The sequence below is a fragment of the Oncorhynchus mykiss genome, chromosome 10 (genome assembly GCF_057628025.1).
Source record: "Oncorhynchus mykiss isolate SJ-2025 chromosome 10, ASM5762802v1, whole genome shotgun sequence".
NCBI lineage: Eukaryota > Metazoa > Chordata > Actinopteri > Salmoniformes > Salmonidae > Oncorhynchus > Oncorhynchus mykiss.
In genome coordinates, this window is record NC_143031.1 from 10,659,750 (window position 1) to 10,672,500 (window position 12,751).

Consider the following 12,751-nt stretch of genomic DNA (forward strand, 5'->3'; position numbering starts at 1 on the left):
ATGTTAGTTTGTTGGTGATGTGGACACCAAGGAACTCAAAGCTCTCAACCTGCTCCACTACAGCCCCGTCGATGAGAATGGGGGCGTGCTCGGTCCTCTTTTTCCTGTAGTCCACAATCATCTCCTTTGTCTTGATCACGTTGAGGGAGAGGTTGTTGTCCTGGCACCACACGGCCAGGTCTCTGACCTCCCCCCTATAGGCTGTCTCGTCATTGTCGGTGATCAGGCCTACCACTGTTGTGTCATCGTCAAACTTAATGATGGTGTTGGAGTCATGCCTGGCATTGCAGTCATGAGTGAACAGGGAGTGCAGGAGGGGACTGATGGGCCCCTGTGTTGAGGATCAGCGTGGCGGATGTGTTGTTACCTACCCTTACCACCTGGGGGCGGCATGTCAGGAAGTCCAGGATCCAGTTGCAGAGGGAGGTGTTTATTCCCAGGGTCCTTAGCTTATTGATGAGCTTTGAGGGCACTATAGTGTTGAATGCTGAGCTGTAGTTAATGAATAGCATTCTCACATAGGTGTTCCTTTTGTCCTGGTCGGAAAGGGCAGTGTGGAGTGCATCATCTGTGGATCTGTTGGGACGGTATGCAAATTGGAGTGGGTCTAGGGTTTCTGGGATAATGGTGTTGATGTGAGCCATGGATCAGCTTTTCAAAGTACTTTATGGCTACAGACGTGAGTGCTACGGGTCGGTAGTCAGTTAGGCAGGTTACCTTAGTGTTCTTGGGGTCAGGGACTATGGTGTTCTGCTTAAAACATGTTTGGTATTACAGACTCGGACAGGAACATGTTGAAAATGTCAGTGAAAGACTGTTTTGGTAAAAAGCTAAGGGCCTGAAGAAATGTAACCACTCTCAGATTAATAGACGCAATGACTGACCCTCCATGATATCAAAATGATTTTTATTAACCTCTAGCGATGAGCAATCCCGTATCCGGGAGTGTAATCATAGCCTCAAGCTCATTACCATAACGCAACATTAACTATTCATGAAAATCGCAAATGAAATGAAACAAATATATAATACATTTTTTTGTGACAAAATATCTTGTTTAAAACGGGAACGTTTTTTTATGTATTCAGGACAGTCACTTTCCTACTCTTGATAGATATTGTACTTCCTGTGGAACACAACTTCAGAAATTAGCTGGAAAATTAATAAAACAAGATGAATACTGTACGAAGAGTGAACTCAATTCCAGATTATATTCTGAACGTATGACGAAAACATTCATTGTTATGAGATTATTTTACAGTACTCTAACCATTCAGTATTGTGCGTGTGTGTGTCCTCAGCTCTGAATGAACCCACCATCGACTACGGTTTCCAACGACTGCAGAAGGTCATCCCCCGGCACCCTGGGGATCCAGAACGCCTTCCAAAGGTACCAGTCACATTTCCTGTTCTTCAAATGACCAATCAGTCCACAGCCTTGTACACTAACTGTCCAATCAGAGTCTATCAGTCACACTTCCTGTTCTTCAACTGACCATTTAGTCCACAGCCTGTACCCTAACTGTCCAATCAGAGTCTATCAGTCACACTTCCTGTTCTTCAACTGACCAGTTAGTCCACAGCCTGTACCCTAACTGTCCAATCAGAGTCTACACGTCTAAACCATTACGACCAACGGATCATTTCTCTTTAGATGTGTCAGTTTATCCTCTCCAAATCAAAATCCAATCAAAGGTTATTTGTTACGTACACAGTTTAAAGCAGCTCCTTCAACAGGGGAGGGTCACTCCTACATATTCAGCTGAACCTTATCGTACTGTAGCCGTGTTGGGTCACTCCTACATATTCAGCTGAACCTTATCGTACTGTAGCCGTGTCGGGTCACTCCTACATATTCAGCTGAACCTTATCGTACTGTAGCCGTGTTGGGTCACTCCTACATATTCAGCTGAACCTTATCGTACTGTAGCCGTGTCGGGTCACTCCTACATATTCAGCTGAACCTTATCGTACTGTAGCCGTGTTGGGTCACTCCTACATATTCAGCTGAACCTTATCGTACTGTAGCCGTGTCGGGTCACTCATACATATTCAGCTGAACCTTATCGTACTGTAGCCGTGTCGGGTCACTCCTACATATTCAGCTGAACCTTATCGTACTGTAGCCGTGTCGGGTCACTCATACATATTCAGCTGAACCTTATCGTACTGTAGCCGTGTTGGGTCACTCCTACATATTCAGCTGAACCTTATCGTACTGTAGCCGTGTTGGGTCACTCCTACATATTCAGCTGAACCAGCTGAACCTTATCGTACTGTAGCCGTGTCGGGTCACTCCTACATATTCAGCTGAACCTTATCGTACTGTAGCCGTGTCGGGTCACTCCTACATATTCAGCTGAACCTTATCGTACTGTAGCCGTGTCGGGTCACTCCTACATATTCAGCTGAACCTTATCGTACTGTAGCCGTGTTGGGTCACTCATACATATTCAGCTGAACCTTATCGTACTGTAGCCGTGTCGGGTCACTCCTACATATTCAGCTGAACCTTATCGTACTGTAGCCGTGTCGGGTCACTCATACATATTCAGCTGAACCTTATCGTACTGTAGCCGTGTCGGGTCACTCCTACATATTCAGCTAAACCAGCTGAACCTTATCGTACTGTAGCTGTGTCGGGTCACTCCTACATATTCAGCTGAACCTTATCGTACTGTAGCCGTGTCGGGTCACTCCTACATATTCAGCTGAACCTTATCGTACTGTAGCCGTGTCGGGTCACTCATACATATTCAGCTGAACCAGCTGAACCTTATCGTACTGTAGCCGTGTCGGGTCACTCCTACATATTCAGCTGAACCTTATTGTACTGTAGCCGTGTTGGGTCACTCCTACATATTCAGCTGAACCTTATCGTACTGTAGCCGTGTTGGGTCACTCCTACATATTCAGCTGAACCTTATCGTACTGTAGCCGTGTTGGGTCACTCCTACATATTCAGCTGAACCTTATCGTACTGTAGCCGTGTTGGGTCACTCCTACATATTCAGCTGAACCTTATCGTACTGTAGCCGTGTTGGGTCACTCCTACATATTCAGCTGAACCTTATCGTACTGTAGCCGTGTCGGGTCACTCCTACATATTCAGCTGAACCTTATCGTACTGTAGCCGTGTTGGGTCACTCCTACATATTCAGCTGAACCTTATCGTACTGTAGCCATGTCGGGTCACTCCTACATATTCAGCTGAACCTTATCGTACTGAAGCCGTGTTGGGTCACTCCTACATATTCAGCTGAACCTTATCGTACTGTAGCCGTGTCGGGTCACTCCTACATATTCAGCTGAACCAGCTGAACCTTATCGTACTGTAGCCGTGTTGGGTCACTCCTACATATTCAGCTAAACCAGCTGAACCTTATCGTACTGTAGCCGTGTTGGGTCACTCCTACATATTCAGCTGAACCTTATTGTACTGCAGCCGTGTTGGGTCACTCCTACATATTCAGCTAAACCAGCTGAACCTTATCGTACTGTAGCCGTGTTGGGTCACTCCTACATATTCAGCTGAACCAGCTGAACCTTATCGTACTGAAGCCGTGTTGGGTCACTCCTACATATTCAGCTGAACCTTATCGTACTGTAGCCGTGTTGGGTCACTCGTACTGTAGCCGTGTTGGGTCACTCCTACATATTCAGCTGAACCTTATCGTACTGTAGCCGTGTCGGGTCACTCCTACATATTCAGCTGAACCTTATCGTACTGTAGCCGTGTTGGGTCACTCCTACATATTCAGCTGAACCTTATCGTACTGTAGCCGTGTCGGGTCACTCATACATATTCAGCTGAACCTTATCGTACTGTAGCCGTGTTGGGTCACTCCTACATATTCAGCTGAACCTTATCGTACTGTAGCCGTGTTGGGTCACTCCTACATATTCAGCTGAACCTTATCGTACTGTAGCCGTGTCGGGTCACTCATACATATTCAGCTGAACCTTATCGTACTGTAGCCGTGTCGGGTCACTCCTACATATTCAGCTGAACCTTATCGTACTGTAGCCGTGTCGGGTCACTCATACATATTCAGCTGAACCTTATCGTACTGTAGCCGTGTTGGGTCACTCCTACATATTCAGCTGAACCTTATCGTACTGTAGCCGTGTTGGGTCACTCCTACATATTCAGCTGAACCAGCTGAACCTTATCGTACTGTAGCCGTGTCGGGTCACTCCTACATATTCAGCTGAACCTTATCGTACTGTAGCCGTGTCGGGTCACTCCTACATATTCAGCTGAACCTTATCGTACTGTAGCCGTGTCGGGTCACTCCTACATATTCAGCTGAACCTTATCGTACTGTAGCCGTGTTGGGTCACTCATACATATTCAGCTGAACCTTATCGTACTGTAGCCGTGTCGGGTCACTCCTACATATTCAGCTGAACCTTATCGTACTGTAGCCGTGTCGGGTCACTCATACATATTCAGCTGAACCTTATCGTACTGTAGCCGTGTCGGGTCACTCCTACATATTCAGCTAAACCAGCTGAACCTTATCGTACTGTAGCTGTGTCGGGTCACTCCTACATATTCAGCTGAACCTTATCGTACTGTAGCCGTGTCGGGTCACTCCTACATATTCAGCTGAACCTTATCGTACTGTAGCCGTGTCGGGTCACTCATACATATTCAGCTGAACCAGCTGAACCTTATCGTACTGTAGCCGTGTCGGGTCACTCCTACATATTCAGCTGAACCTTATTGTACTGTAGCCGTGTTGGGTCACTCCTACATATTCAGCTGAACCTTATCGTACTGTAGCCGTGTTGGGTCACTCCTACATATTCAGCTGAACCTTATCGTACTGTAGCCGTGTTGGGTCACTCCTACATATTCAGCTGAACCTTATCGTACTGTAGCCGTGTTGGGTCACTCCTACATATTCAGCTGAACCTTATCGTACTGTAGCCGTGTTGGGTCACTCCTACATATTCAGCTGAACCTTATCGTACTGTAGCCGTGTCGGGTCACTCCTACATATTCAGCTGAACCTTATCGTACTGTAGCCGTGTTGGGTCACTCCTACATATTCAGCTGAACCTTATCGTACTGTAGCCATGTCGGGTCACTCCTACATATTCAGCTGAACCTTATCGTACTGTAGCCGTGTTGGGTCACTCCTACATATTCAGCTGAACCTTATCGTACTGTAGCCGTGTCGGGTCACTCCTACATATTCAGCTGAACCAGCTGAACCTTATCGTACTGTAGCCGTGTTGGGTCACTCCTACATATTCAGCTAAACCAGCTGAACCTTATCGTACTGTAGCCGTGTTGGGTCACTCCTACATATTCAGCTGAACCTTATTGTACTGCAGCCGTGTTGGGTCACTCCTACATATTCAGCTAAACCAGCTGAACCTTATCGTACTGTAGCCGTGTTGGGTCACTCCTACATATTCAGCTGAACCAGCTGAACCTTATCGTACTGAAGCCGTGTTGGGTCACTCCTACATATTCAGCTGAACCTTATCGTACTGTAGCCGTGTTGGGTCACTCCTACATATTCAGCTGAACCAGCTGAACCTTATCGTACTGTAGCCGTGTCGGGTCACTCCTACATATTCAGCTGAACCTTATCGTACTGTAGCCGTGTCGGGTCACTCCTACATATTCAGCTGAACCTTATCGTACTGTAGCCGTGTCGGGTCACTCCTACATATTCAGCTGAACCTTATCGTACTGTAGCCGTGTTGGGTCACTCATACATATTCAGCTGAACCTTATCGTACTGTAGCCGTGTCGGGTCACTCCTACATATTCAGCTGAACCTTATCGTACTGTAGCCGTGTCGGGTCACTCATACATATTCAGCTGAACCTTATCGTACTGTAGCCGTGTCGGGTCACTCCTACATATTCAGCTAAACCAGCTGAACCTTATCGTACTGTAGCCGTGTCGGGTCACTCCTACATATTCAGCTGAACCTTATCGTACTGTAGCCGTGTCGGGTCACTCCTACATATTCAGCTGAACCTTATCGTACTGTAGCCGTGTCGGGTCACTCATACATATTCAGCTGAACCAGCTGAACCTTATCGTACTGTAGCCGTGTCGGGTCACTCCTACATATTCAGCTGAACCTTATCGTACTGTAGCCGTGTTGGGTCACTCCTACATATTCAGCTGAACCTTATCGTACTGTAGCCGTGTTGGGTCACTCCTACATATTCAGCTGAACCTTATCGTACTGTAGCCGTGTTGGGTCACTCCTACATATTCAGCTGAACCTTATCGTACTGTAGCCGTGTTGGGTCACTCCTACATATTCAGCTGAACCTTATCGTACTGTAGCCGTGTTGGGTCACTCCTACATATTCAGCTGAACCTTATCGTACTGTAGCCGTGTCGGGTCACTCCTACATATTCAGCTGAACCTTATCGTACTGTAGCCGTGTTGGGTCACTCCTACATATTCAGCTGAACCTTATCGTACTGTAGCCGTGTCGGGTCACTCCTACATATTCAGCTGAACCTTATCGTACTGTAGCCGTGTTGGGTCACTCCTACATATTCAGCTGAACCTTATCGTACTGTAGCCGTGTTAGGTCACTCCTACATATTCAGCTGAACCTTATCGTACTGTAGCCGTGTCGGGTCACTCCTACATATTCAGCTGAACCTTATCGTACTGTAGCTGTGTTGGGTCACTCCTACATATTCAGCTGAACCTTATCGTACTGTAGCCGTGTCGGGTCACTCCTACATATTCAGCTGAACCAGCTGAACCTTATCGTACTGTAGCCGTGTTGGGTCACTCCTACATATTCAGCTAAACCAGCTGAACCTTATCGTACTGTAGCCGTGTTGGGTCACTCCTACATATTCAGCTGAACCTTATTGTACTGTAGCCGTGTTGGGTCACTCCTACATATTCAGCTAAACCAGCTGAACCTTATCGTACTGTAGCCGTGTTGGGTCACTCCTACATATTCAGCTGAACCAGCTGAACCTTATCGTACTGAAGCCGTGTTGGGTCACTCCTACATATTCAGCTGAACCTTATCGTACTGTAGCCGTGTTGGGTCACTCCTACATATTCAGCTGAACCAGCTGAACCTTATCGTACTGTAGCCGTGTCGGGTCACTCCTACATATTCAGCTGAACCTTATCGTACTGTAGCCGTGTCGGGTCACTCCTACATATTCAGCTGAACCTTATCGTACTGTAGCCGTGTCGGGTCACTCCTACATATTCAGCTGAACCTTATCGTACTGTACCCGTGTTGGGTCACTCATACATATTCAGCTGAACCTTATCGTACTGTAGCCGTGTCGGGTCACTCCTACATATTCAGCTGAACCTTATCGTACTGTAGCCGTGTCGGGTCACTCATACATATTCAGCTGAACCTTATCGTACTGTAGCCGTGTCGGGTCACTCCTACATATTCAGCTAAACCAGCTGAACCTTATCGTACTGTAGCCGTGTCGGGTCACTCCTACATATTCAGCTGAACCTTATCGTACTGTAGCCGTGTCGGGTCACTCCTACATATTCAGCTGAACCTTATCGTACTGTAGCCGTGTCGGGTCACTCATACATATTCAGCTGAACCAGCTGAACCTTATCGTACTGTAGCCGTGTCGGGTCACTCCTACATATTCAGCTGAACCTTATCGTACTGTAGCCGTGTTGGGTCACTCCTACATATTCAGCTGAACCTTATCGTACTGTAGCCGTGTTGGGTCACTCCTACATATTCAGCTGAACCTTATCGTACTGTAGCCGTGTTGGGTCACTCCTACATATTCAGCTGAACCTTATCGTACTGTAGCCGTGTTGGGTCACTCCTACATATTCAGCTGAACCTTATCGTACTGTAGCCGTGTTGGGTCACTCCTACATATTCAGCTGAACCTTATCGTACTGTAGCCGTGTCGGGTCACTCCTACATATTCAGCTGAACCTTATCGTACTGTAGCCGTGTCGGGTCACTCATACATATTCAGCTGAACCAGCTGAACCTTATCGTACTGTAGCCGTGTCGGGTCACTCCTACATATTCAGCTGAACCTTATCGTACTGTAGCCGTGTTGGGTCACTCCTACATATTCAGCTGAACCTTATCGTACTGTAGCCGTGTTGGGTCACTCCTACATATTCAGCTGAACCTTATCGTACTGTAGCCGTGTTGGGTCACTCCTACATATTCAGCTGAACCTTATCGTACTGTAGCCGTGTTGGGTCACTCCTACATATTCAGCTGAACCTTATCGTACTGTAGCCGTGTTGGGTCACTCCTACATATTCAGCTGAACCTTATCGTACTGTAGCCGTGTCGGGTCACTCCTACATATTCAGCTGAACCTTATCGTACTGTAGCCGTGTTGGGTCACTCCTACATATTCAGCTGAACCTTATCGTACTGTAGCCGTGTCGGGTCACTCCTACATATTCAGCTGAACCTTATCGTACTGTAGCCGTGTTGGGTCACTCCTACATATTCAGCTGAACCTTATCGTACTGTAGCCGTGTTGGGTCACTCCTACATATTCAGCTGAACCTTATCGTACTGTAGCCGTGTCGGGTCACTCCTACATATTCAGCTGAACCTTATCGTACTGTAGCTGTGTTGGGTCACTCCTACATATTCAGCTGAACCTTATCGTACTGTAGCCGTGTCGGGTCACTCCTACATATTCAGCTGAACCAGCTGAACCTTATCGTACTGTAGCCGTGTTGGGTCACTCCTACATATTCAGCTAAACCAGCTGAACCTTATCGTACTGTAGCCGTGTTGGGTCACTCCTACATATTCAGCTGAACCTTATTGTACTGTAGCCGTGTTGGGTCACTCCTACATATTCAGCTAAACCAGCTGAACCTTATCGTACTGTAGCCGTGTTGGGTCACTCCTACATATTCAGCTGAACCAGCTGAACCTTATCGTACTGAAGCCGTGTTGGGTCACTCCTACATATTCAGCTGAACCTTATCGTACTGTAGCCGTGTTGGGTCACTCCTACATATTCAGCTGAACCAGCTGAACCTTATCGTACTGTAGCCGTGTCGGGTCACTCCTACATATTCAGCTGAACCTTATCGTACTGTAGCCGTGTCGGGTCACTCCTACATATTCAGCTGAACCTTATCGTACTGTAGCCGTGTCGGGTCACTCCTACATATTCAGCTGAACCTTATCGTACTGTACCCGTGTTGGGTCACTCATACATATTCAGCTGAACCTTATCGTACTGTAGCCGTGTCGGGTCACTCCTACATATTCAGCTGAACCTTATCGTACTGTAGCCGTGTCGGGTCACTCATACATATTCAGCTGAACCTTATCGTACTGTAGCCGTGTCGGGTCACTCCTACATATTCAGCTAAACCAGCTGAACCTTATCGTACTGTAGCCGTGTCGGGTCACTCCTACATATTCAGCTGAACCTTATCGTACTGTAGCCGTGTCGGGTCACTCCTACATATTCAGCTGAACCTTATCGTACTGTAGCCGTGTCGGGTCACTCATACATATTCAGCTGAACCAGCTGAACCTTATCGTACTGTAGCCGTGTCGGGTCACTCCTACATATTCAGCTGAACCTTATCGTACTGTAGCCGTGTTGGGTCACTCCTACATATTCAGCTGAACCTTATCGTACTGTAGCCGTGTTGGGTCACTCCTACATATTCAGCTGAACCTTATCGTACTGTAGCCGTGTTGGGTCACTCCTACATATTCAGCTGAACCTTATCGTACTGTAGCCGTGTTGGGTCACTCCTACATATTCAGCTGAACCTTATCGTACTGTAGCCGTGTTGGGTCACTCCTACATATTCAGCTGAACCTTATCGTACTGTAGCCGTGTCGGGTCACTCCTACATATTCAGCTGAACTTTATCGTACTGTAGCCGTGTTGGGTCACTCCTACATATTCAGCTGAACCTTATCGTACTGTAGCCGTGTCGGGTCACTCCTACATATTCAGCTGAACCTTATCGTACTGTAGCCGTGTTGGGTCACTCCTACATATTCAGCTGAACCTTATCGTACTGTAGCCGTGTCGGGTCTCTCCTACATATTCAGCTGAACCAGCTGAACCTTATCGTACTGTAGCCGTGTTGGGTCACTCCTACATATTCAGCTAAACCAGCTGAACCTTATCGTACTGTAGCCGTGTTGGGTCACTCCTACATATTCAGCTGAACCTTATTGTACTGTAGCCGTGTTGGGTCACTCCTACATATTCAGCTAAACCAGCTGAACCTTATCGTACTGTAGCCGTGTTGGGTCACTCCTACATATTCAGCTGAACCAGCTGAACCTTATCGTACTGAAGCCGTGTTGGGTCACTCCTACATATTCAGCTGAACCTTATCGTACTGTAGCCGTGTTGGGTCACTCCTACATATTCAGCTGAACCAGCTGAACCTTATCGTACTGTAGCCGTGTTGGGTCACTCCTACATATTCAGCTGAACCTTATCGTACTGTAGCCGTGTTGGGTCACTCCTACATATTCAGCTGAACCTTATCGTACTGTAGCCGTGTTGAGTCACTTCTACATATTCAGCTGAACCAGCTGAACCTTATCGTACTGAAGCCGTGTTGGGTCACTCCTACATATTCAGCTGAACCTTATCGTACTGTAGCCGTGTTGGGTCACTCCTACATATTCAGCTGAACCAGCTGAACCTTATCGTACTGAAGCCGTGTTGGGTCACTCCTACATATTCAGCTGAACCTTATCGTACTGTAGCCGTGTCGGGTCACTCCTACATATTCAGCTGAACCAGCTGAACCTTATCGTACTGTAGCCGTGTTGGGTCACTCAGCTGTTCCTGCCTGTTCCCATCCTACCCTCCCTGACCCAGCACCCCTCCTGTTTCCATCCTACCCTCCCTGACCCAGCTGCTCCTGGCTGTTCCCATCCTACCCTCCCTGACCCAGCTGTTCCTGCCTGTTCCCATCCTACCCTCCCTGACCCAGCTGTTCCTGCCTGTTCCCATCCTACACTCCCTGACCCAGCTGTTCCTGCCTGTTCCCATCCTACCCTCCCTGACCCAGATGCTCCTGGCTGTTCCCATCCTACCCTCCCTGACCCAGCTGCTCCTGGCTGTTTCCATCCTACCCTCCCTGACCCAGCTACTCCTGGCTGTTCCCATCCTACACTCCCTGACCCAGCTGCTCCTGGCTGTTCCCATCCTACCCTCCCTGACCCAGCTGCTCCTGGCTGTTCCCGTCCTACCCTCCCTGACCCAGCTGCTCCTGGCTGTTCCCGTCCTACCCTCCCTGACCCAGCTGCTCCTGGCTGTTCCCATCCTACCCTCCCTGACCCAGTTACTCCTGGCTGTTCCCCTCCTACCCTCCCTGACCCAGCTGCTCCTGGCTGTTCCCGTCCTACCCTCCCATGTCCCAGCTGCTCCTGACTCTGCTCTGCCTGGTCCTTAGGAGAGAAACACAGGCACTGACCGTCAGCACACACAAACACACATATACTGTATGGACCTAGAGTAGGCTATCTTCTATCTCACCTGGACTCTGGTGAGGGGAACGACTGAAACCAACCTGGACTCTGGTGAGGGGAACGACTGAAACCAACCTGGACTCTGGTGATGAAAACGACTGAAACTAACCTGGACTCTGGTGAGGGGAACGACTGAAACCAACCTGGACTCTGGTGAGGGAATCGACTGAAACTAACCTGGACTCTGGTGATGGAAATGACTGAAACTAACCTGGACTCTGGTGATGGAAATGACTGAAACTAACCTGGACTCTGGTGAGGGAATCGACTGAAACCAACCTGGACTCTGGTGATGGAAATGACTGTTCTCATGACATTAGTAACTAGAGTATCTCCAGTCATGACAGAGGTGAAAGTAAGGAGACGTTACTGTAGGACATGTGACCTATCAGAGAAGACTGAGGGAGGGGAAGTGGAGGATACTGTACTGTAGGACATGTGACCTATCAGAGAAGACTGAGGGAGGGGAAGTGGAGGATACTGTACTGTAGGACGTGTGACCTATCAGAGAAGACTGAGGGAGGGGAAGTGGAGGATACGGTACTGTAGGACGTGTGACCTATCAGAGAAGACTGAGGGAGGGGAAGTGGAGGATACTGTACTGTAGGACGTGTGACCTATCAGAGAAGACTGAGGGAGGGGAAGTGGATGCCTTTAGTTGGGTGTACACATGTCTCACTTCATTAGTTCACATTAGTATTTACAGCAGCATCAGCCGTGTAATATGCAACCAGGCAGCTATCGTAGCCATAACATTACCCCCTCCACTCACTCACTCACTCACTCACTCACTCACTCACTCACCCACTCACCCACTCACCCACTCACCCACTCACTCACTCACTTGGACGCAGACCAGTGCACCATCATGTCCACTTAGGTTGGTTTGATTTGTAAAATAATCTGACACATGGATTTTGAGGTAGTCATTTTCACTGCGTTAGTTTACCTCTTACATCAGCATGGAGTGACAAGTCACATGTTGAATACATTCTCCAACATCTCATAACGTTCATAGTAGTGAGAGGTGGCTTCTAGCAGGAAGTGATGATCTGATGATGTCATCAGGCAGCAGCCCCCCCCCCCACACACACTGATGAGGTTATCTGTGTTGGTACTGACCAGCCCACCACTCCCTCTACCACCCCTACCACCCAGCCTGGCTGCAGCTGTTCTGGGGAGGACAGACCTGATAAACCTCTGTAGGTAGTGATGGTGACACTGCCAGTTGGGTCTGTCTGCTCTCTAG

The 12,751-nt window shown here is 48.1% G+C and overlaps 1 protein-coding gene across 30 annotated transcripts in view; it reads left to right on the forward strand.

Annotated features, from left to right (window-relative positions):
• LOC110533327 (transcription factor COE1-A) overlaps positions 1-12,751 on the forward strand; it is a 308,731-nt gene that overhangs the window by 257,878 nt on the left and 38,102 nt on the right. For all 30 annotated transcript variants that reach the window (XM_090188934.1, XM_036989684.2, XM_090188937.1 and 27 more), the window contains exon 11: positions 1,302-1,390. In XM_090188934.1, coding sequence (XP_090045060.1) covers positions 1,302-1,390 — 89 coding nt within the window. The remainder of the gene's footprint in view (positions 1-1,301; positions 1,391-12,751) is intronic.